We start from the raw sequence: 21420 nt of genomic DNA, 5'->3' as shown, positions 1-21420 counted from the left end.
TGCCGAGGTACTTCAAGGTCGAGTTATCGGAGACTCCTTTTCATTATTTGGTCCTCGTGACTATGGTCTATCGTTTTAATTTCCGTTTCCCATTCAGATAATTGCCTTTTTTTAAAAATTCCCGGTACTTTGATTGGTGAAGGAGAATTTAGCCTGAAGGGAGAGCACAGGGGGCGTTTACCTCATCGTTGCGTAGTCTGCTAGCCGAACTGACGCAAATCCACACATTGCCTTTGAGTTTGACACGTCACATGTAAAAGCCCCATACCGAACAGGTTAGTAATACCTGTGTGCGTTTCAGTATCCGCATAGGTTCTCGGTTATCAGTCCTAACCAAGTTTGCTCCCATCGACTCTCAACATCTCCACGTTCTGTTACCAAGCCTACCAATTTCATTTGCTCATTCAGTAAGTTCATGCAGTTTTTATTCAGTGTTGCTCTTTCTCGCCTTTGGCGATAGAGTTTATTGAACTTTAATGTCACGTGTGAAAGATGGATTTTAACTTCGTACTTTTTTTATAGCTTCCAAAATGGCCAAATTTCAGACAATTTTTGTAACTGGAGGAGCTGGATACATCGGCAGCCACTGTGTGGTTGAGCTGTTGGAAGCTGGTTACAAGGTTATTGCCTGCGATAACTTTGCCAACTCTGTTAATGGAGAAAAAGGCACAGCTCCTAGCCTGGAACGAGTCGAAGAAATAACTGGGAAGAAAGTTACCTTCTATCAGTGCGATCTCTTAGATTATGAGAGACTAAACAAAATTTTCAGCCAAGTAATATTTATTTTTACTTCTTTTAAACTTTTGTTTGTTACAGTTGTGACCAGTTTTTCTAATTTATTTAGCATAAAATTGATTGTGTCATTCATTTTGCTGCCATGAAAGCTGTTGGGGAATCGATGGAAGTTCCACTCCTGTACTACAAAAACAATGTAGTTGGAACAATCAACTTGTTAGAGGTAAATGGCCTTTTCCCTTCACAACAACACAATTTGACTTTGAAACAAAGTTGTCTGAGCTTCAAACTGGTTTAAAATACTATTACGTGGGACGACTATAGTTGAGGTAACAGATGGTTTCAAACGTTCGCTATGAACGTCACTAGAAACGCAAATTTATTTGAACACCAAGTGCGTTCACATCTGTTGATATACCATGACATGGCTTCTTTTTTTCATTTTCCTCCCACACGTATCCGACAATATACTAACCGACTTTTTATTTCACTTTCAATTATTTTCACCTGGATTGGTTTAGGTTATGAAAGCCCACGAATGCTATCAGCTAGTGTTTTCCAGCTCTTGTTGCGTCTACGGTAACCCTGAGCGCCTTCCCATCACAGAAGATAGCCCTATTGGAAATGTGACAAACGTCTACGGCCGAACCAAGTACCTAATCGAAGAGATGTTGATGGATCTCAGTCGTTCAGATGAGGTATGAAATTATTATCACGTTACATGTTCAAATCGTTACAATTAAATTTTTGTATGCAGCGCTGGAATATTTGCTCTCTCCGATATTTCAATCCTGTTGGTGCTCATCCCTCTGGCCGTATCGGCGAGGATCCCACCAAGCCCTATTCCAATTTGATGCCTTATATCGCTCAAGTAGCTCTTGGAAATAAACCTTCTTTGACTATTTTTGGTGACGACTACAACACTCCTGACGGAACTGGTATGACAATTACAATTTTGTAACAGTATTCAGCTATTGATCAACCTTAAATGTAACAGGCGTTCGAGACTACATTCACGTAATGGATTTGGCCTCTGGCCACGTTGCAGCATTAGCCAAGGTTGAAAAGGACAAACTTCGCTATCGGGTATAATTTTAGACATTTCAAATAGCTTAAATTGGCGGGCGGAACTTCCCCTGAACGTGTGTGTGATGGACAGTCCTAGTAACGTGACAGACTTGATACAGGTCTACAATCTGGGCCTGGGTAAGGGTTTGTCAGTGTTGGAGCTGATCGATTTGTTTGAGAAAACGACCAACACTAAAGTGCCATTCGTTTGGGCTGGTCGACGTGTCGGTGACGTCGATACTCTAGTCTGTGATGCCCAGTTGGCTGTCAGTGAGCTCAACTGGCATGCCAAGTACGACGCCGTACGCATGTGTAAGTCACGGTTTTGCTCCCACCAATTAATCAAAAGGCAACAAAGGCAGCGTCTGTCCGTTACTACATGCACGAAACATGATTAGAGAAACTCCTCCCCCGCCTAGACACCAACCCGTTATTTTAGTCAAAACTTTCTACCCCCAACTCTCCTGCTTACTTTAATACTGCAGACGTTCAATTTGGGCTCTGGCGTGGGAGTGTCAGTCATCCAGCTCGTGCAGACTTTCGGTAAGGTGACGGGAATGACTGTGGCCTATGAACTCAAACCCAGACGAGAAGGAGACATCAGCGCCATGTACTCGAACGGAGAGCGCGCCAAAACAGAGCTCGGATGGACTCCTCGTTTCACTCTCGAACATATGTGTAAGTGTGACTATAAAAATCGACACGACCTTGGCAATTTTGTTAGTTTTATCCTTCCCAGTATTCACTACCCTTTTGTGACGTAGCAAATAGTCAGACGCTGCCACTATTAACGGGCCAATTGCGGATGTTCTTAAAAATCAAGTTCTCTATTTGTGAAATTCTTATTTCATGTTGTTAGATTTTGACGTAATCCGCATTTGACTCGTTGGTGGCCTTCTAAAACAAATTCTGGAGCCAATCAACTAATGCTTTTTGTGTTACAGGTGAAGATTTCTGGCGTTGGCAAACGATGAACCCTCTCGGTTATCGCAGTGAGTGCGGTGCAGCTAAAGATTCGGCTGCCGTTACTAACGGAACCTCCGTCACAAATGGCAATCACTAAGCAGAAGTATTCGATACAATAGTACTAATGTTACAACTTTCAAATCTTCCTTGTAAAACGGTACAATTCCATGGTTGAATAGTTTCCCGGGATCTGTATTTGAATGGGTTAAATTAAGCACAATGGTGGCGTTTGTTATAGGTCCCTCTTTTCCTGTTTGTAGATCGTCCATCTTAATAGAGGACTATTCGGTTGCACCCTCTTTTTCAAGACAGCTTGTATATTATTTATCAATTCAAGGCTGTCTTCATTTTCCACATTTTTTTAATGAAAACTTTTTATTGTTTAAGTATTTGTTAAAAGCCTTCAATCTATAACAAATTGTACTGCGAAATGCATTTCGCCTAGACCCTAAGGGTGTAGACCTACATTTATTCAGCTTTTTAAAGAACAAAAAGAGGGGGGTGTGCTGCCCTTTCCTCTTACCTGCACACGCCCTTTGCCATTCAGACTTATTTCAGCTCGCGTACAGTGCAGTCAGAATTTCAGAATGGCAGGCCCTAGTGATTTTTATGGTTGGCATAGGCACCAGAGAATGGACCCACGGGCCGTAGGTTTTCGTACTGAACAAGAAGCTAGAGATTGGGCAAATCGTTCTCGTGATTGGAATGGTCAGCCACGCGACCGTTTTGTTCACTTTGATTATCCAGATAGAGAAAGGTCTCCTCTTCGAAACTATCGAGAGTGGGCTCCCTCCTTTGACGCTCAACCGCCATTGTTTAATATTCCACCCGTGATTCCACCACCGGCTTTTGACGTTCCTCCGCGTGATCAGTTTTTTCACGGAGACCGGTTTTATCAAAATGATGTGGGGGATCGACCAAGGGGGCGTGCGAAGGAACGGGGGAATGGCGCCGAGTTTCCGTTAGATGATAGGATCGAAGAAGAAGCCTACGTTCGTTTTAGCAAGCTAAGAGACTTGGAAGAAAGAGAGAAGCGGGAGAGCAGACAGGAGGAAGACGAAGAAGATGGCGAGTATCTTGAAGTAGAGGACGAAGAGGAAGAAGAGTTAGACGAGGGGGGTCCAAAGCTAGTGGACCGTCCATGGCTACCAAAGGAGCGTACTCCCCAAGCCCCTGCCGCCGGATCTAAGTCGAAAGGGAAGGCTCTAAAACCAACGCGCGCGGCAGCCGCGGCAGCCACGGCAGGCTCATCCAAAGCAGCCAGTGAATCAGGGGAAGTGACGGCGTTCATCCCAACAGCGATTTCAGACGAGATTAGGGTTTGGCTAACGACTGGCCTGTCAACCGACGATTCAAAAGCAATCTCAAAGAAATTTGAGCTCGAGTTTGAGGACCCGACTTTCTCGATTAAACCGCCTAAGCTCGACGGCTTTATGTTGAGGCATGCTAAAGACAAAGATCGATTGAAAGGGGTTAATGCTTCGGAGGAAGCGCTTATACAGACTCAGCTTAAAATAATGGACGTTGCCCCACCTCTGTTTGATTTATACGCTAAAGTGTGTGCTCTTGGAGAGGGAGAAACGGTGACGCAAGCCAAGAATACGGTGCGGGCCGTTTTACAACAGTGGGGTAGAGCGTACTACCACATCACCCAAAGAAGAAGGCGAGCGGTTGTGACATTGGTGGAACCGACATATGACTTCATATTGTCAAACCCTGACGCTTTCGCACCGGGAAAGGAGGCAACTGAGCTCCTTTTCACGGACAAATTCTTAGAGACGATGCTCAAGGAGGCGTCTCAAGACGCCACACTGGCAAGCTCATCGGCGGCTCGAGCGAGGGCTAAGGCAGGTGGAAGAAAGGTAGCAGTGAACCCAGGCCCATCTCAACGGGTGTTGCGCCCAAGGAGAGAAGCAGCGGCCCAATTTCCCGTTGAAGGGAGGCAGAGTGGTGGGGTCGGAAGAGGACGACCGCCGGGTGCAACTGCTTGGACTCGAGGAGGTGAAAGGTATGTTTTCGTCCCTCCTTCTGATCCCATTCAAATTTTACGCAATACTGTTGTGTGTGAAAATGTGGGCGGGCGTATTTTACATTTTGCTAAAATGTGGGAGACTGTTACGGACGATCGTTGGGTCCTAGACAGCGTGTCAAACGGGGTTAAGCTAGATTTTGTAGAAACCCCGAATCAAACTAAACTTCCGCGTCCGATAACAATGTCGAAAGAGATGGCAAGCGTTTGCGACCAGGAAGTAAAAGATTTACTTGAGAAGAAAGCCATTGTAGAAATTTCGAATAGCGGGGAGGATGGGTTTGTCTGTTCTCTATTTGTTATTCCAAAAAAATCGGGCGGTTTTCGCCCGATTGTAAATCTTAAACCACTTAATGTATTCATCCGGTATGAACACTTTAAGATGGAAAATCTTGATTCCGCACGCTTCATTTTGAGAGAAGGGGACTGGCTAGCAAAGTTGGATTTAAAAGATGCTTATCTTACGGTCCCTGTGCACCCCTCCCACCAGAAATATTTGCGTTTCACCTGGAAGGGGCGTATTTTTCAATTTACTTGTCTGGCTTTTGGTTTAGCTCCGGCCCCGCGGTATTTTACGAAAATTCTAAAAGTAGTGGCGGCTTTTCTGAGAAGGCAGGGCATGCGTCTCATCGTGTATCTGGATGATATATTAATAGTTAATACATCAAAAGATAGCACCAAAGCCGATGTAAATAAAGTGGTTGAATTATTACAAAATCTGGGTTTCTTGATCAATTGGGAGAAGTCAATTGTAGAACCGTCGCAAGTAATAGAGTATCTGGGCTTGGTTATTAATTCGGTAAAACTTTCCTTTTCGCTGCCGTCGGACAAGGCTGCAACCGTTAAGGCCAAATGCGATGCGGCCCTTGCCAGGAGCAGAATTTCATTGCGAGAGATTGCGTCGATAATGGGCAACTTTACTTGGGCCATACCTACGATACCTTTTGCGCAGTCTCATTTCAGGAGGATGCAGGCATTCTATATTAAGCAAGCTAGAAAAGTGGGATTTAATTTGAAGTCGGAATGCGTGCTATCGGCGGAAACCAGGGACGACTTAGAATGGTGGTCCAACAATCTAGGCTTAAAAAGGGAAAAGTTGTTCTTTCCTAGCGTGCCAGATCTGGAGATTTTCTCCGACGCTTCTCTAACAGGCTGGGGAGCGTATTGTAATAATGTGAGGACGAGGGGCTCATGGACTTTGGAAGATACCAAGAGGCACATTAATGAACTAGAGATGTTAGGCGCGTTATACGCGATTCAATCATTCGCGGCGGTATCGGAAAGTATAGCGATAAAAATTTATTTAGACAACGTCACGGCAGTGGCTTATATTAATCACGGCGGGGGTACCAGGTCCAAAGCGTTGACGCAATTATCAACCACTCTGACAGCTTGGTGTGAGAGCCGGAATATTGCAATCGAAGCGGTTCATTTGAGCGGCAAGCTGAATGTAATTGCTGACGAAGAGTCTCGCGCCGGACCGGATGCAAGCGATTGGAAATTAAATCCATCCGTTTTTTCTCGCGTTCAAAAGATCTGGCCATCAAAAGTTGACCTTTTTGCGTCCCATTGGAACGCGCAGCTCCCCTCTTTCTTTTCGTGGCGGCCGCAACCGCAAGCGTTGAACACAAATGCCTTTTCAGTTAACTGGAAGGGCCTTTCGGGGTATCTTTTTCCCCCTTTTGCGCTAATTTTTCAATGTTTGGAAAAAATTAGAAGAGAGAAAGCTGACGTAGTTTTCGTTTGCCCCGTATGGACAGGTCAGGCCTGGTTCCCGGTGCTACTCGAGCTAGCGTGCGACGTAGTATTTCTTCTTCAGCAGGAGCCGGACCTCCTGACATCGGCACTGAACGAGCCGCACCCGTTATTAGCATCCAGCGCACTTCACTTGGCCGTTTGGAGACTGTCCGGCGACAGTTGCGTGACAGAGGCTTTTCGTCGAACGTGGTCGACCTTCTTGTGGCCGGAAATCGACCGACCACCCTCGCAACTTACGATTCCGCATGGCGGAACTGGACACATTGGTGTGTGCGAAGGGATACGGATCCCTTGTCGGCGGATTTAACCGAGGTTTTGCAGTTCCTCACCGACTTGCTGGCCTCGGGCAAGTCGTATAGCGCAATCAACATTCACCGGTCTATGTTGTCCAGGACCCTGGGGTCCATCGAAGGCGTTCAGATAGGCGCGCATCCGCTTGTCGTCCGATTAATGAAAGGCTGCTATCACAAGAATCCCCCCAAGCCCAAGTACAACGACATGTGGGACCCGAGTCAAGTTGTAGAATTTATTAATTCGTTGGGCGAAAACCGACACCTTACCCTGAGCGTCTTAGCTAGTAAATTGGTCACCATGATAGCGTTAGCTACCTTAATGCGAGCGTCGGAGATAGCGGCAATTGGTTACCGATCCGTCGTCTTCTCAGAAAGAGGGGTAGTATTCTCATTAGATAGGTTACGGAAAGCACAGCGGAACGGTCCGCTGCAGTCCTTTTCAATATTAAATGATCCGGATCCGATTTTATGTCCAGTCTTGGCGCTTAAAGAATTTGTGGAACGTACGAATCAGTTTAGACGCGAGACAGACGAAGGAAAACTATTTGTTGCACTCATCGCGCCCCATAGGCCGGTCTCAGCCAGTACAGTGAGTCGCTGGATTAAATCGTTCTTGCAAAAGGCCGGCATAAACACTCGGTGTTTTGGGGCGCATTCCACAAGAGGAGCGGCCGCTTCGAAAGCGGTCAGTGACGGCGTACCGGTGGAGGCAATCTTGCGAGCCGGAAGTTGGTCAAAAGAAACGACGTTCAATCGATTTTACAATCGAGCGTCGACACAAACGATGTTTGTTCAAAATTAAAAATTCATCATTGGGCTTTAAAATCACCCTTAGGGTCTAGGCGAAATGCATTTCGCAGTACAATTGGTAAATTACCCGAGGGATCGTTCTACGATCCTGAAGGGTAATTGAAATTGTATAAGAAATAAATGTAGACGACGACCCTAAGGGTCTGTCTCCCACCCATACCCACCCTGTGTCATCATTTATTTAATTATGATTCATTCAATTTTGGAAAAAACGCGTAGAAATCAAACCTTTCGTGGCCGGAAAGCTGGAGGTTATTCTAGAAGCAAGAATAACTAGACTGGCGAGAAAGTAAGAAGGCCCCATTACGTGTTCAAGTTACGGCAGTTGGCAGAGCTGTCCAGAAGAAGAAGCGCACTATTTTTTGCTGCAACCATTATGTTCATGTTTCTGTGTTTCATGATATGTTACCTTGGGATAGAGTTTTTTTACCCTGAAGTCCTCAGGTTTTTTCTCGTATCCCCCTCAAACTGTTATTTGGAAGTTATGTGTGAAATTCTCTCTGATTATGTTTGATAACATGTAATTGTGTTTGGTTAAAACCCTGTACACGGATCTGTAGCTATAAGTCTGAATGGCAAAGGGCGTGTGCAGGTAAGAGGAAAGGGCAGCACACCCCCCTCTTTTTGTTCTTTAAAAAGCTGAATAAATGTAGGTCTACACCCTTAGGGTCGTCGTCTACATTTATTTCTTATACAATTTCAATTACCCTTCAGGATCGTAGAACGATCCCTCGGGTAATTTACCAAATAAAACCGATGCCTTCGAGTCAATCGAAAAAAATATGTATCATTGCGTTTTTAAAAGCAAACTGTAAGATAGATGGACTAATAATGGATCTAAATAACGAAAGAGCGATAGACCGTACCCAACGCCCTTTCATGCGTTTGAGGATTGCGAAATTTTTAAGTGGATGACTATTTACTGATTTCTAATTTGAGTTTACAAGGTACGTCGATGAGTTGAAGAAAGTAGGTCATGTTTTAAAGAGAAGTTTCAAATGACTAAGGTAATTGACACTTAAATTTTCTGGCATTTTGACAAGTTTCCACATTCAGGAAGTTGATAAAACATTTTCTTATCCGGACTCAAGGTTGTATAATGGTAAAAAATGTCAGTCTCACTGACAACATCATGAGAATTAATTGAAATTATTTTATTATTTAGTAACAGGTTTTAAAATCTTCACAGAACACTTTGTACAATTGCGACAATATCAGATTTGCTACGCACTCGGCCTTCTTTGCTTAAAATCGTAGGCGGGATTTCCAACCTCCATTCGAACCTATTCAAAAGCAATGTTGAATCGATAGTGATTAAAAAGGAATTGCATTCATTGGAGGATGAAAGGATGACTCACCAATCCGGTGCTCTTTTTCGGACCACAGATTGCCACAAGGGTAACTATTAAACACGATAGATTGACGAAGAAAGCAATTCCGCTAAATGCTAATAATGCGAACTCGAGACTCATCCAGACCGTACCTAGGCATTTGTTATGAAATGGTTAGAAATTATTTCTGATTATTTCTTGTCGAATGTTTTACTTACAGTCTTCATCAGAATTGTCATAAGCAAGTAGAAGGGACGGGTAACATATTTCGTTAAATTTACGAATAATGTAAAATCCGATAATTCCGGCAATGCATCCGGAGATGCTTGCTCCGACCAAAGACAAAACGTTGAAAGTCACAACCGTCAGCAATCTTTTTTATAAAAGTGGTAGAATTTGTTTGTTAATTTAAAATCTGAGTTTTGCTAAACTAATTAAAGGGCTTACTGAACTCGCTTCCGCTCGTAACTTCCGAATATGCCGACGATTCCAGCAACACCATAACACCAACCTGCCCAAATTCCAGCGAAAATGTAGTCCAGTCCACCAATGTTGTTGTAGTCGGGCCCTTGACCGAAATTGGAGTAACGAATCACTATCGCAATCTTTAAAAAAGAAATTGGTAAATTGCAGTTAATGCATTTGATGTAATTTTTCCCACTAGACAATCGGTAAAAAGAAATTGTAAAAGTAAAAATTACCGTCAGGACGCTTGAGAATACCCAAAGAATGATATTGAATATGGAAAGACCTCTAAGTCCTCTGGGGCTTAAACGAGGATATGAAATCGCCATTGTTCGCACTCCAGTTAGCTATACACTTCGTGATCGTGTACTCGTATATACTAAACGAACGGCAGTCTATCTCGAATTTTAGCCAGCCTCAACATGATCGTTATCTAGTCAGCTGACGTCTAAACACCTTATCATTAAAAAATGATGGATTTTGTAGCCAAATTCATGTTTGGACAATGTTTTCTTTACCCCTACGCATTTTGAAATGCTAACGGAAAAACTATATCGATCTACAGGTTGGAGTAATTAATGTTTTAAATTCAGTAATAACTTAAGGTACTTTTGAAATTTTTAAACTCTATTTTTAAAAATTTATCAAATTGTCCTTATCCAAGAATGTTGACTACCCGACCTAATGACCTTTTGCGGTTTTTCCTGCTTTCGATCACACCTTTTAGTAGATAAATATAAAAGCCCGTATTGTTAACAAAAGCTTTTTATGCGCGGTATTCAAGTACACTTGCACTTGGGAAATATTTGTATAGGTCATTACAGATAAGTGGTAAGCTAATGCGCAATGCCACTACGCCAATGGTAACATTCTAGACAATTCACGTAGGTGCTAAGTAAAAAACATCAATGTTTTTACTTGGTGATTAATGTTTGAGTAGTCATCGATGAGTCGTCTCTCTCTGGATCCGGTATTGCCAACCCAACGCGAACTCAATAACCAATGGTTGGTTAATTTTTGCTGATAAGGCCGCTGCCTGCTACGTAAGCGATATTGATAAGTAGGTAGGCTAATGTGTGCTCTAGCTCTAGATAGGAAAAAGTCGTCCAAGGTAAAGTCAGAAATTCAGTATACACTGTACTCGGCACAGACTCGGTTCAAACCATGGTTTCATACACTCGTCTGAATCCTAATATTTTCCGAGGTCTCTCGGTCACAAATGTCGTCCTTTGGGTAGTCTGCACTGGCTTGGTGGTAAGTTATTGACAGATTTATTAGTTGCAAATAAAATTTATAATGGGTGTACGTTGTATTTCCAGACGGCCATCACCATTCGCTACACAAATCTTTGTGCTGGAATAACTGAAAATTCTGTTGGAAATCTGGATTATGTTTATGCTGGACTATGGTCTAGCCTGTCTTACGGCATAGCTGGACTAGTAGGAATGTGTGCAAGCTACACGCGTAGGCGGAAACAGTACTATCTTATTTTCCGTCTTTATTTACAATTAGCGCACTTAATAGTTAATTCCGTATATCTATTTTTAGGATGATATCATTGCTCGTGCTTTGCGGTATTGGATGCGCTGGAGCCATAGCGGCAGCGGGAATAGCTGGACATATCGCCGTCTACATCACAAACAACAAGGATGATGTGAACAACACAATCTGCCACCCAGAAGTACTTTATCCTCCCGTATTTACGCAACAGCAGGCGGAGGAAGACTGTAAGTTAACGAAAATTCAAACAGATTTGAGTGGGTTCGGATGCTGACTTATTGTCTAATTCTTTTTTCAGGTAGGATTTGGGCTATCTTGGAGTACACTTTAATGTCTTACAGCATCGCAGCCGCAGTGGTCAACGCCGTTCTTCTAGTATGTATCGGGGTAGCCATGACCGGGCCTAAAGTGCACAGCAATTTGGTGTGAATTCATTTCTCCCAGCGTCTCATATTTTCCGTTCTGAATTCTCGTGATCTTTGGAATGTTCGACCATCCCCCAGTGCATGTTGATACATGCGTAGGTCAGATGTGTGTTTTTCCCCTGTCCTATCTATTGTACTCTTAACGACATGTCAGTGAGTAAGTGACTGTTTGTTAATGTATGATACTAATGATAGGCGATCGTGTGACGTGACAGACTACCTGAGTCACGTCTTATCAGTATTTATATTGTTCCTAAGTGAAATTGATTTTATTGTTTTGGAAATGTTTGATAATATATTTGGATGGAATGGAATTCATAGCTTCCTTCTACGGTAACAGCAATTATTAAGTTGGAACTTTTTGAAACAATCCTCCGCCATCAACTTCCGGAAACAGCATCAATAACTTGTTCCGCCCACAAGTTTATTCGTCCAGCTTCAGTGGATATCGCCCTTCATTCTACACTACCAGTATTGGCCATAACGGCTATCTTCCTTTTTACTATTAGTATATTTGTATTAGCGACAGTAACTGAGCCTGTCTAACTGTACACTGTTAGTTATGATCAAAATTTTTCCTTCCATAACTAACGATGTGAACAGTAAGAAATGGCACTTAAACTCCAGCTAACTAAAGCCAATAACCATTGAAATAATTTTTAATTTGAATTTTCAGCAATTCCGGTCCCGTGTTGCGCAAGAGTAAAACTGTTATTTAAGCAACTCTCAAAAGTTGCCGGATTTTTTGAGTTGGCCATATCCATCAGGACGATCTCGTAGGTTAAAATAGTACCGCACATCTAATAATAATGAAAAATGAAATGTTGTACACTGCGGTTTGGATCGCTTGACATGACGTAACTCACGGCGATCAGGTAGCTCTTGCCCAGCTTGAAAAAGCCGCAACCGGTAAAACCCAACGGCAAAGTCAGTTGGTGGACAAATCTTTTCGTCTTTAGTAACACAACACCAAATTTTCAGCGAGATAACAACGAGAAATTATTATTATTAAAGCGTTCAAAACTCACCACAAGTAGTTCTAGATCATAGGACCAAAATTCTTCTCCGGACTGCTCGTAAAGACATCGTTGGCTTTTGAATCTCTCTCGGTGAATCATTTCGGCGAAAAGAGAGGACGAAATGAAGCGGATAAAAAGGTAAACAGTGGTGATTGCAGTGACCATAAACACGTGATGTTTGTCGTATTCATCAGACTCGGAGGACTCGATCTTCGTTCCGACTAGAATGTTAATTTGCAGTGTCAAGTGAGCCACGCAACTGAGGCTTTCGATCAAGATCGTCGGTGAAAATATGTCATCCGCTTCCTGATTTAAAACAAAGACTTTAAATTTGTCATTTTAAGTACAGTCGTTGATTAAATTTACTTTAATTAGGGATTGAACCTCCCAGTAAGTCAAACGGAGTCGTTCTTTAGCTTTGAGTCCCAAGGAAGACCAGTGTTCAATCTCCTTTCGCAATTGCTTCAGGTAAGCTGAAAAGATTAAGCTCAGGTGAATAACTGAAAAGTCGACAAACGGCATCAATCCAGCTGTAAAGGGAGTCATAATCGAACGAAAGATGACCAGCAGTGTTGATTGATCTTCTTCTTCGGTTGCTGAGTTCATTGTAGGACGGATGTATTTTATGCCAATCACTAATTCGTTCAAGATTGTTGCCACGCTTCCAATGGCCAAAACGATCCAACAGTAAACTGCTAACCGATTCTAAAATTTTAAAATGTTGTTTTCTTTCAAATTCAAACTTGAAATAATAATAAAATAATTTACTTGCAAGTGGCAACCAAGAGCGATCAAGTCTTGTTCGCACTGGATCATTTTTTGGGTGAGGGCCGACATTCTTTTACCCACGTAACAGAAGCAAATGGCTGATGTGACGAAGACATTCAGACAAATGGAGGAGCGATTGGCAACTTCGAGACGACCAACAACGTCCTTCTCTTTCGACTCCAAAGAAGGTAATTTTTCAAAGAGAAATCCCGTCACTAGTAAAAAGACCGAGGCCGAGTAGAGTCTTGTCCAACCTATTTGGCGCCAGCAGAGTCGGGGACGGAAACGACACAACCAAGGAATAGTCGGCTTAGATGGATTAGCGGTTTCCGATGCGAAATTTATAGGTAATAAACCTAGTGCCCTGTAAATGACCAAATAAGGGATCAAAGCACGAAGGGTAACAGTGGACCTTTGACTGCCACCCATTGTGCAGCTCGGGATTCAAATGAATAAAGTTTGGCAGAGTTGACGATAGCCAACTCACAAATGTCTCTTCTGACCCACTTCCGCCAGATAAAAAGCCTTTTCGCTAACGTAAATCGATCTCCGGTTTGAAACGGAGCTTGTTCCACTTGAGTAGCATTACTTACTTTCAATTGCACTTGGAGAGACAGCACAAAGAAAACTGAAATGAAATGTTAAACAAACGCATTTCACCAAGTCCATAATGACGGAATTGATCAATAAATGTCACTTATTTCCTCTTGGCTTCCAAGAGGGTTTTATGGTGTCGGTTTCGGTCTAAAAAGTAATTATTTAGGGTTTCGTGCAAAATTTTTGCTTTTAACTTGACTGTAGTAGACGAATTATATTTCATAGTATAATAATCCCGATCCGTTCGGCGGATGTCGAGCGCGGGGGTGAGAGACCACTCTTATAATTTTTGAGCGAATTAAGAATTGGTCATTCATTGGGATCGATTTTTAATTGTTTTTTTTCTATCGATTAGTAGAAGAAAAGTGTCGTCTGCTTCGTTCGTTTACAAGTTTAAAAAAATGAGACGAAGTTTAAGATTGTTTCAAACAAAACGGAAAGATAACATTCGAAAGCTGAAGGTAAAATAAAATTTAATATAACTGAATTGTACGATGTTAAAGTATTTTTATGTTTACCATCCAACTGGAAATCAAAATCGTGTTCATATGCGAAAATATGGTAAACACAACATTTTCTAGGTAGGCAACATATCCCTATTGCAAATCAATACAGTTTTGTTTCTCCAAAAAAAGGAAAAACATAGGTTTAGGTGAAAAAAATCATGTTGACACTAGAAAACATGACATGACATAACATTTTATTTTGCCAAGCAAGATTTGAAAAACTATTTCGTGCTTCAGAATTAATCGTTGTAGTTTCAACAGTTATTTGCAACTCTATCACTGTTTGTAAAAGTAAACATTTTGATTTTCTTGGAGGAACAAAACTGGAATGATTTTCCGACAAACAACCAATGTTTCACAACCAAGATTGTTGAATGCTTTTCAAGAGGGACCTTCCCCCACATCGACACCTTTTCGCGTTTGCATCGCCTTTCGTTTATCGATTTTTTTTTATTTCATGAATTTGAACCTGTACAAGTGTACATTGCACTTTTATCCCGATGAGCATCATTATTGACAAACAAAATAACTGTTGCGGCTATTTGCACATTTGATGGCGTTAATGGAAAAGTGATTGGGTTGGGTTGCTACAGTGTGTCAGTGCATCACTAAACCGTAAGCCGGAAGGAAGGAAAGTTTGTAGCGAGTAATTGGGGACTGTGATCCAGCTTTATTTTTCCGGTGTTTAGACTGCTGGGATTTTGTTGATTTCAAGCTGTAAACTTTGGTGAAGAGTGGCACGTGAATCGCCAGTTTTTCTGTTGGCTCGACTATCGCGGGTACTAGTTGTGGTTGCGTGGGTTGTTCCTCTTTTAAAACATTGTCATCTTTTAGTGTCACGTTTGACTTTGTATTGTTCCAAGTGATTTGAGTTGCTGGTAATTTTTTAATTGGCTCTTTTTCGCTCATTTCCACCACAGCAGGTTCCTCATCCTTGATATGGACGACTGTTGGGGCTGGTTTCACGGTGATATCCGAATGATGGACTGGCGGCAGTGGGCTGACTACCGGTTGAAGTGGCCAAGGTAATTGCTCACTCTTTGCCCGGTATCCTCTCTCGTCCGCTTCGTAGGTCACCTTATACCACCGACCATCGCCACCGATGTAACTAAGAAGACCAATCAAACGTTTAAGGTAAACAATTTCTCATCTTTTTCACGGTCAGAATGATTGCGTCATTTTCTACTGTACGGTTTTTAATGGGAAAAGAAAATTCTATCGGTCACCACAATTCCGCAATGGTGAGAACGAACTAACCTGTACGATCCTTGCACGGCGCGTCCGGGTATTCCGGTTTCGTGACGGGAGTGAGTGTCCGTTTTGTAGCTCAAAATAATTTGGTTACTCGCACTAGATTCCCGTCTCAAAGGTCCCGCGTGAGCGACGTCAATCAAAAAGGCGACGACTAAAATCTTTACCCAGAGAATTTACACGACATTTCATTAGACATTTCCAAAATTCTGAACGTGTCCACTGCACCGTAAAAAGTGAGAGGGATAAAAACAAAAGAAAAACTTACGTAAAGGTGCATCTTGCGCCTTAGGTAGTTGGTTGTTGAATGAGTTGCAAGGAAAGTGCGTCCTCTTATAAGGTGTATACATATGCGATGGCGTCCTTGCAGTCGAGCGCATCGTTTTATCGACGAGTACCGCAATACGGTCCGTCTCTATATCATTGCAACATTCTTCCACCGCGGTCAACATACGCAATGGAGCCTGAGAATGTTAAGAAAATGAACGTCAGAAAAGTATACAACAGCAAATTATAAAGAGAGAAACACCGAAACTAAAATATTAAGATGATAGTCCAGCTACTTATTAGTGATTCCCCCCTCAACAATGGGAAAGTGTCGTGCGGTTACTTCACCTCGGGGCTCTCCGGCTGCTTATTGTTGGTGTCGAATAAATCGATTCATTCACAATAAAGTGACATCCAGAACGACGAACTCGGTAGAAATTCCAATGCGACCTTGTCTTTTTTTCCCATTCGTCTGACTTATTGTCTGTGATGGCCTTCGTGGTAGAAACAATGTCAATCAAAATAGTGTGCCATCAAATTCACTTTCAACTGGCCATATTACGCCGGTCATTCGTCCATTTTCCCCCAAAAATAATAACAAAGTTGTGATCAACAGACCAAAGAAGAACGTAAAAACTATAGGCAATGCAATCAACGCTTGGCTGATCACTAACTTGGCATAACGATAATGACTTGAGGAAGGTCTTGCATCCTACTAATGTTTCTGTTGTCACTCCAACTATTATAACAAATAGTTTCACAAATTTTCGAAATGACTTCCTTGTGTTGGACGTGTGCCTTTTTCGCAACGGACCACAGGTTTTTTAAATTGGCTAATTGTCAAGACGGCCTTCTATGCTCCGCGGTAATTGTATAATTAACATGTACGCGTGCCGAAGTAGCTACAACAAAAATAGTTCGCTTTTCTTTTAAATGTTTCTAACGACAAATTTCGACTAAAATTCAATCGAAAATCAATCAAAGAATTCAAATAGCCTGGCGTGTTTTCTGCGGTCGCATTGATAAGAAACCCACAGGTTGAATGTACTGGATCACACTTAATAATTAGGTGAACGGGTTTGTCAGCCGACTGTCAATTTATTCTGAGAATTTTTCAATTGAACTTTTCATTATCTCTGGGCGCATCAGATCAACGAACTAAGTTCGTCGATCAAAAATTATCAAAGTACAAACGACTAGATTAAGACTCGTTATCTTTCTCTCACTCGTTAACGTTTCGCACAGAACCACTCATTATAGAAGGACGTGTATTATTTAGTATTCTTATTTTTATTAACGTCCGACTCGAGTTTTCTTGTTGGTTTCTTAGCAAGAGCAAAAAAATGTATCAGCTCGTTTCCGAACGCTGGTTTTTGTGAAAAATTTGAAATATTTATACAAGCCCTTGCAGCATTTGCGTCTTTCGCTCACCGAACGAAAATATCGATTACATCAGCGCAATACTGCACCCGCAAAACAGGCATTCCGATCTAATGGATTACGGATTTATTCGTGCTGAACTTTAGACTTCCTTTAAAGAAATTGACATTTTTTAAATTTATGATCTTGAATATTTTACAAAGTGAACAAAGGAACATTTCTATTCAAGCCTTTAAGGATTGCTCAAGCTGGAAACAAGCCACGATTCCTTGCGTAATTCCTTCTTAACGATTTACCGACTACTCAAAAAATTTCGATTAATGACTTTGGCCGCAGGATTATAAATGTTCCTTGTGACCGGTGCATAGTCGTAACTTAACGAATTTAAAGCCTGTGAAATGTGAATGAGCAGCTGCGACGGGTTGGTCAACTAAAAGTGTTTGTCGGTGACGTCATTCTGAGTTTTCAGAAATGAGCTAAGAAATCCAAAGTACGTCGAGTAAACGGCAGTTTATTAGCTGAGAATTCCCCACAGCAAATTTCTGCGGAAACCCCGAAACCCGATACTAAGGAACGAAGTCTAAGCAGCCACATTTTGTAGTACTGCTCTTTCCTGTCAAATGTGATTCCGTCTGGTATCCGTCAGTCGCTTTTTCCAAGAGGCAGTGAACAATTACAGTAAGTGCCAATTAGATTTTGACTTGTTATAACGTTCGAGTTGTGATTTTTTAATTGGCAAAACTGAAAATGGCCTCCATCAGTATTGAATTCTTCCGTGCTGTGTCTGTTGGATCGCTAGACGACCTGAACGAAATTATCGGCAAAATCGGGGGGGAAATGATTTTCAATCTGGCCCAATCGTACAATGAAACGGGAGAAACGCCTCTGCTCGTGGCCATCAGCAATAGGCATCTACATGTAGTCCAATTTTTGGTTGGCGTATTGGAAATAGACATCAGTCAAGAAGGTCGATTTTCCTGGAAAGATTTGGATTATTTGAAAATCCCGCCATTATTTGCAGCCATCATTTCAGATCAAATGTCCATCATCAATTACCTGATCGAAACAAAAAAAGTTGCAGTGAATTTGGATTTGTTCTTGAGTGATTCGCCTAATCGCCATATATTTGAATTGCTTCGCCAAATTAATATTCTAGAATTGATCGGTGCCGCATACATCTTGCATGGGGACCGGGAGAGTCTTCTGTGCGGATTGTCTTACTTGAAGAAATCCGAATATTTTGTGCCTTTCCCAGTTGATGGTAGGTCGATATCCTAAATAATGTTTTAAAATGTCTGATGTAATCTTGCTTTCTTTAGAGACAATGGAAGAAGCGGAACAAATTCCTACAAAAGATGAACTAATAATTCAGCGAGCTCTTATTGTTTGTGAGCTAGTCCTAAGGCAGCTGCGTCTATTTCCCAACATTTACATCCTTTCCAACTTCATCAAGCATTCATGGATGTCATGGATATCTGTCTTGCAGCAATTGAACATTTGGTGGGAAAATTCAGCTTCGTTCGTCTCAGCCGAGGCGTGGAACTTCAACAAAACGGCCCTCGACCACTGTTTGAGTTCAATCCGACATGAGCAAAACGATTTCCCCGCTAGCACTTCTTGTATATTCAAAAAATTAACGTTTGTTTTCAGCTTCGCCTCTGAGCATTTGATCAGGATCCATTCAATGTACTGGCCAACTAACCAAAAGGATCGCGCCGATAATATTCACGATACAACCAAAATTGTCTGTATCCTTTCCGTATCGATTATGCGCATGCTACCCCAGGTGAGTTTCCAGGACGGCGAACGATTCAAGCAAAATCTTGCACGTTACATCCACATCTACGAAGAATGGGAATCAGACAAGCCCAATCTCTTCCATCGAGCTTGCAATCTTTTTTATGTTGTTGAGCAGAAAGAGCCCGATTACCAGCAGGTCATCCGACTGTTTCTGGAAGCCGGAGCAAATCCCAACGCCATCGACGCAGACGGCAACATCCCCCTTCACTGTTTGCTGCCTAAAAACGATTTTGAATATTGGCTCACGAATCCCTGGGACAACCCGAATGAAAATGATATTCCAGTGATTCGATCAAATTTTATTGAAAGTGTTCGAGTTCTTTTGGATGCTGGGAGCCACGTAGACCAATCGAATCGACGACGTGAATCGGTCTTGGAACTTTTGAAGCGAAACAGAAAGAAGCAGCAAAGTTTCAAAGCGTCATTCGATTCGCGTCTTGATGACGTGATTCATAGCGTTTTACCTCTAACTTGTTATTGTGCTCAATCAATCCAGAAGAATAATATCCCTGTTGAAAACTTACCACCCACTCTGCAGCTGTTTGTTCGAAATCACTGAACTGCCGCGCCAAGACTTTCGTTTGTCATTTTCGACTGAAGATGGCTCTGCGCTGCTACGTCATCTGCTCTACTGTTTAGCATGCACGTTCATTTCAAAACTCATGTGGTTCTCGAAAAAGTGGAAAGTCTTGTTACGGTATTTTCTTCGTTGATGGATTGCCTGTCAGTTTTATTTAGATTCCCTCATTTGTTGAAAGGTGAAAATGAATTCTTGTTTTAAGTTTGCAACTTATTTGATTTCAGTATTTTTTTTTAACAAGTTTTCAGTGTGCTTGTATTACACAAATTTGGAACAACACATTTCAACTCGGAGAGAAGATAACAGCTGCTAGTTCACGACACCCACCGGTGAGTAATCGTTTTCTTTTGTCAACAGTAGTTAGAAAACAGAAAGAGACCAAAAATATTCAAAACAGGAATAAGTTGTGCCGAAGGAGAGGCAAGAGTATGATTCAAAGGGCATACACGTAAATGCCAGCTACATAAGGGTAGCCCAAATTGTAAGCAAAGTCATAGTTGAGTAGTGCTCTAGGTTCTTTGAATTTGATTTGACTTTTCGGAACAGTCTTTAAGTGTATGATCTCTTTTTCAGCTTCCTTCAACGTTGGAATTGAGGTGGTAACTGGGTTTGGTTTGCTGGTTGATTGGGGGGTCTCAACTGATGTTGTGCGAACTGTGGATTGTTCCCTCAATTCCGATCGAGCTTCGTTAACTTTCTTCGTGAAGAAAACTCCTCCTTGTAGTTTGGGCACGATCTTTTCAATGATTCTCGGTCGACGAGTAGTAACCGGAATTTGATGGGCTGATTCGGTGGCCACGACGGCAGCGGACGTCACGCGGTATCCTCTCGCATCCGCTTCGTATGTGACTTTTTGCTTTCTTCCACGAGAGTCGAAAAAACTGTTGCAGAAATGAATAAGACATTAGTTAGGAGATTTGTGATGTCATTACAACTTTTGCCAGCTTTCTCCTTGTTAATGAGGACGAGCTTTCGAGAGAACAAAGCAAAACTCTTGCGAGCTCATCCATCAACTTTTTCGAATTAAAAATGCAGAAGAAACAGCTCAAACAGCGATTAAACAGCTTGAAACATGAGTTGTAAGATGGCACTTGCGTGTAAAATCCTTTCACTGCTTTTCCTGGTTCGCCCGTCTGTAGGTGACTTCCGTCTGGCCCGTCGTACAAAACGGTGTAGTTGCCAACATCTTGAGCTGCTGGATTCTTCGCCCCCGCGGGGAGATCTGCTGCCACCGCTGCCGCCGCCGCCACCAAACACGCGAAGGCCATCAGCTACAAAGAAGAAGATTATCAACCCACACGCCAGCAATAAAGTGAAAGGTGAAAGGAATCATCCCTCCCTTCCATCAAGGTAGCAAACACCACGTCAGTAGACACACGAACACGATTTAAGCACGTTCCGGCATACCTTGAAACTACACATCCTCCTCGCTATTTTTATTACAATGCGGATGCGAAGAAAAAAAGATGCTGCCGCTTCAAAATCACGATATAGACTGACGCTGGTCCAGTCTTTCTCTTTGAGCTTTATAGGCAACTTTCGTTTCAATGCCGATGCATTACATTCACGTTTTAATTTCGTGTTGAATATTGTATGTAAAGTCTGAAAGTCCGTGTTGCTTTCATTCAGCGTTTTGGGGAAACACAGAAGCGGGAGGAGGCGTCGACCAAACTGGAGAAAGAAAAAGTTCGAACGATCCTTGTTGGTCATTTTTGAGCGTATATTTTAAAACTAGGTTATAGTCTTGTTGGCCCGTTGTTTTTTTCCACTCTAGAAAATGGACGAATCAGATTCTAATCGCATCGTCGCACCTTTCTCGGCTAGTAACGAATCACGATTTCACCTTACCATTTATTTTCCCCCGCCACCGAG

At 42.2% G+C, this 21420-nt stretch overlaps 8 protein-coding genes across 10 annotated transcripts; 4 read left to right on the top strand and 4 right to left on the bottom strand.

Moving 5' to 3' along the window:
- Positions 1 to 184: 184 nt before the first annotated feature.
- LOC124198002 (UDP-glucose 4-epimerase-like) lies at positions 185 to 3187 on the top strand. 2 transcript variants are annotated; one of them, XM_046593602.1, is made up of 8 exons: positions 185 to 407; positions 523 to 773; positions 845 to 958; positions 1257 to 1433; positions 1493 to 1673; positions 1733 to 1821; positions 2289 to 2481; positions 2748 to 3187. In XM_046593602.1, the coding sequence occupies exons 2-8, from the start codon at positions 531 to 533 to the stop codon at positions 2864 to 2866; spliced, it is 1116 nt and encodes a 371-aa protein (XP_046449558.1). In that variant the 5' UTR covers positions 185 to 407; positions 523 to 530; the 3' UTR covers positions 2867 to 3187. The 2 variants fall into 2 exon arrangements, with proteins under 2 accessions (XP_046449558.1, XP_046449560.1); XM_046593604.1 differs by lacking the exon at positions 2289 to 2481 and adding an exon at positions 1923 to 2115 and having other exon boundaries at positions 190 to 407.
- An 8-nt stretch (positions 3188 to 3195) lies between these two features.
- LOC124198001 lies at positions 3196 to 8434 on the top strand. The gene is made up of 2 exons (XM_046593601.1): positions 3196 to 4777; positions 7879 to 8434. The coding sequence occupies exons 1-2, from the start codon at positions 3357 to 3359 to the stop codon at positions 7934 to 7936; spliced, it is 1479 nt and encodes a 492-aa protein (XP_046449557.1). The 5' UTR covers positions 3196 to 3356; the 3' UTR covers positions 7937 to 8434.
- Positions 8435 to 8798: 364 nt separating this feature from the next.
- LOC124198003 lies at positions 8799 to 9833 on the bottom strand. Its single transcript, XM_046593605.1, has 5 exons — positions 9692 to 9833; positions 9438 to 9595; positions 9209 to 9363; positions 9018 to 9142; positions 8799 to 8942 (listed from the first exon to the last, which is right to left on the bottom strand). Exons 1-5 carry the CDS (start codon positions 9782 to 9784, stop codon positions 8883 to 8885), a joined length of 591 nt encoding a protein of 196 aa, XP_046449561.1. The 5' UTR covers positions 9785 to 9833; the 3' UTR covers positions 8799 to 8882.
- Positions 9834 to 9915: 82 nt separating this feature from the next.
- LOC124198004 lies at positions 9916 to 11694 on the top strand. Its single transcript, XM_046593606.1, has 4 exons — positions 9916 to 10709; positions 10775 to 10932; positions 11004 to 11182; positions 11254 to 11694. The coding sequence occupies exons 1-4, from the start codon at positions 10620 to 10622 to the stop codon at positions 11382 to 11384; spliced, it is 558 nt and encodes a 185-aa protein (XP_046449562.1). The 5' UTR covers positions 9916 to 10619; the 3' UTR covers positions 11385 to 11694.
- A 178-nt stretch (positions 11695 to 11872) lies between these two features.
- Positions 11873 to 13629, bottom strand: LOC124198416 (gustatory receptor for sugar taste 64c-like). Its single transcript, XM_046594246.1, has 5 exons — positions 13168 to 13629; positions 12747 to 13104; positions 12409 to 12701; positions 12247 to 12333; positions 11873 to 12180 (listed from the first exon to the last, which is right to left on the bottom strand). The coding sequence occupies exons 1-5, from the start codon at positions 13594 to 13596 to the stop codon at positions 12040 to 12042; spliced, it is 1308 nt and encodes a 435-aa protein (XP_046450202.1). The 5' UTR covers positions 13597 to 13629; the 3' UTR covers positions 11873 to 12039.
- A 782-nt stretch (positions 13630 to 14411) lies between these two features.
- Positions 14412 to 15831, bottom strand: LOC124197993. The gene is made up of 3 exons (XM_046593596.1): positions 15790 to 15831; positions 15528 to 15682; positions 14412 to 15378 (listed from the first exon to the last, which is right to left on the bottom strand). The coding sequence occupies exons 1-3, from the start codon at positions 15799 to 15801 to the stop codon at positions 14868 to 14870; spliced, it is 678 nt and encodes a 225-aa protein (XP_046449552.1). The 5' UTR covers positions 15802 to 15831; the 3' UTR covers positions 14412 to 14867.
- A 629-nt stretch (positions 15832 to 16460) lies between these two features.
- On the top strand, positions 16461 to 19827 carry LOC124197988. 2 transcript variants are annotated; one of them, XM_046593589.1, is made up of 4 exons: positions 16461 to 17830; positions 17908 to 18429; positions 18488 to 19726; positions 19790 to 19827. In XM_046593589.1, the coding sequence occupies exons 2-3, from the start codon at positions 17916 to 17918 to the stop codon at positions 19525 to 19527; spliced, it is 1554 nt and encodes a 517-aa protein (XP_046449545.1). In that variant the 5' UTR covers positions 16461 to 17830; positions 17908 to 17915; the 3' UTR covers positions 19528 to 19726; positions 19790 to 19827. The 2 variants fall into 2 exon arrangements, with proteins under 2 accessions (XP_046449545.1, XP_046449544.1); XM_046593588.1 differs by having other exon boundaries at positions 16461 to 18429; positions 19797 to 19827.
- Positions 19790 to 21058, bottom strand: LOC124197991. The gene is made up of 3 exons (XM_046593593.1): positions 20956 to 21058; positions 20644 to 20819; positions 19790 to 20429 (listed from the first exon to the last, which is right to left on the bottom strand). Exons 1-3 carry the CDS (start codon positions 20968 to 20970, stop codon positions 19982 to 19984), a joined length of 639 nt encoding a protein of 212 aa, XP_046449549.1. The 5' UTR covers positions 20971 to 21058; the 3' UTR covers positions 19790 to 19981.
- Between the last annotated feature and the right edge of the window lie 362 nt (positions 21059 to 21420).

The sequence above is a fragment of the Daphnia pulex genome, chromosome 7, assembly GCF_021134715.1.
Source record: "Daphnia pulex isolate KAP4 chromosome 7, ASM2113471v1".
NCBI lineage: Eukaryota > Metazoa > Arthropoda > Branchiopoda > Diplostraca > Daphniidae > Daphnia > Daphnia pulex.
The sequence above is the reverse complement of the archived record's forward strand: the minus strand, read 5'-3'. Positions and strand labels throughout refer to the sequence as shown.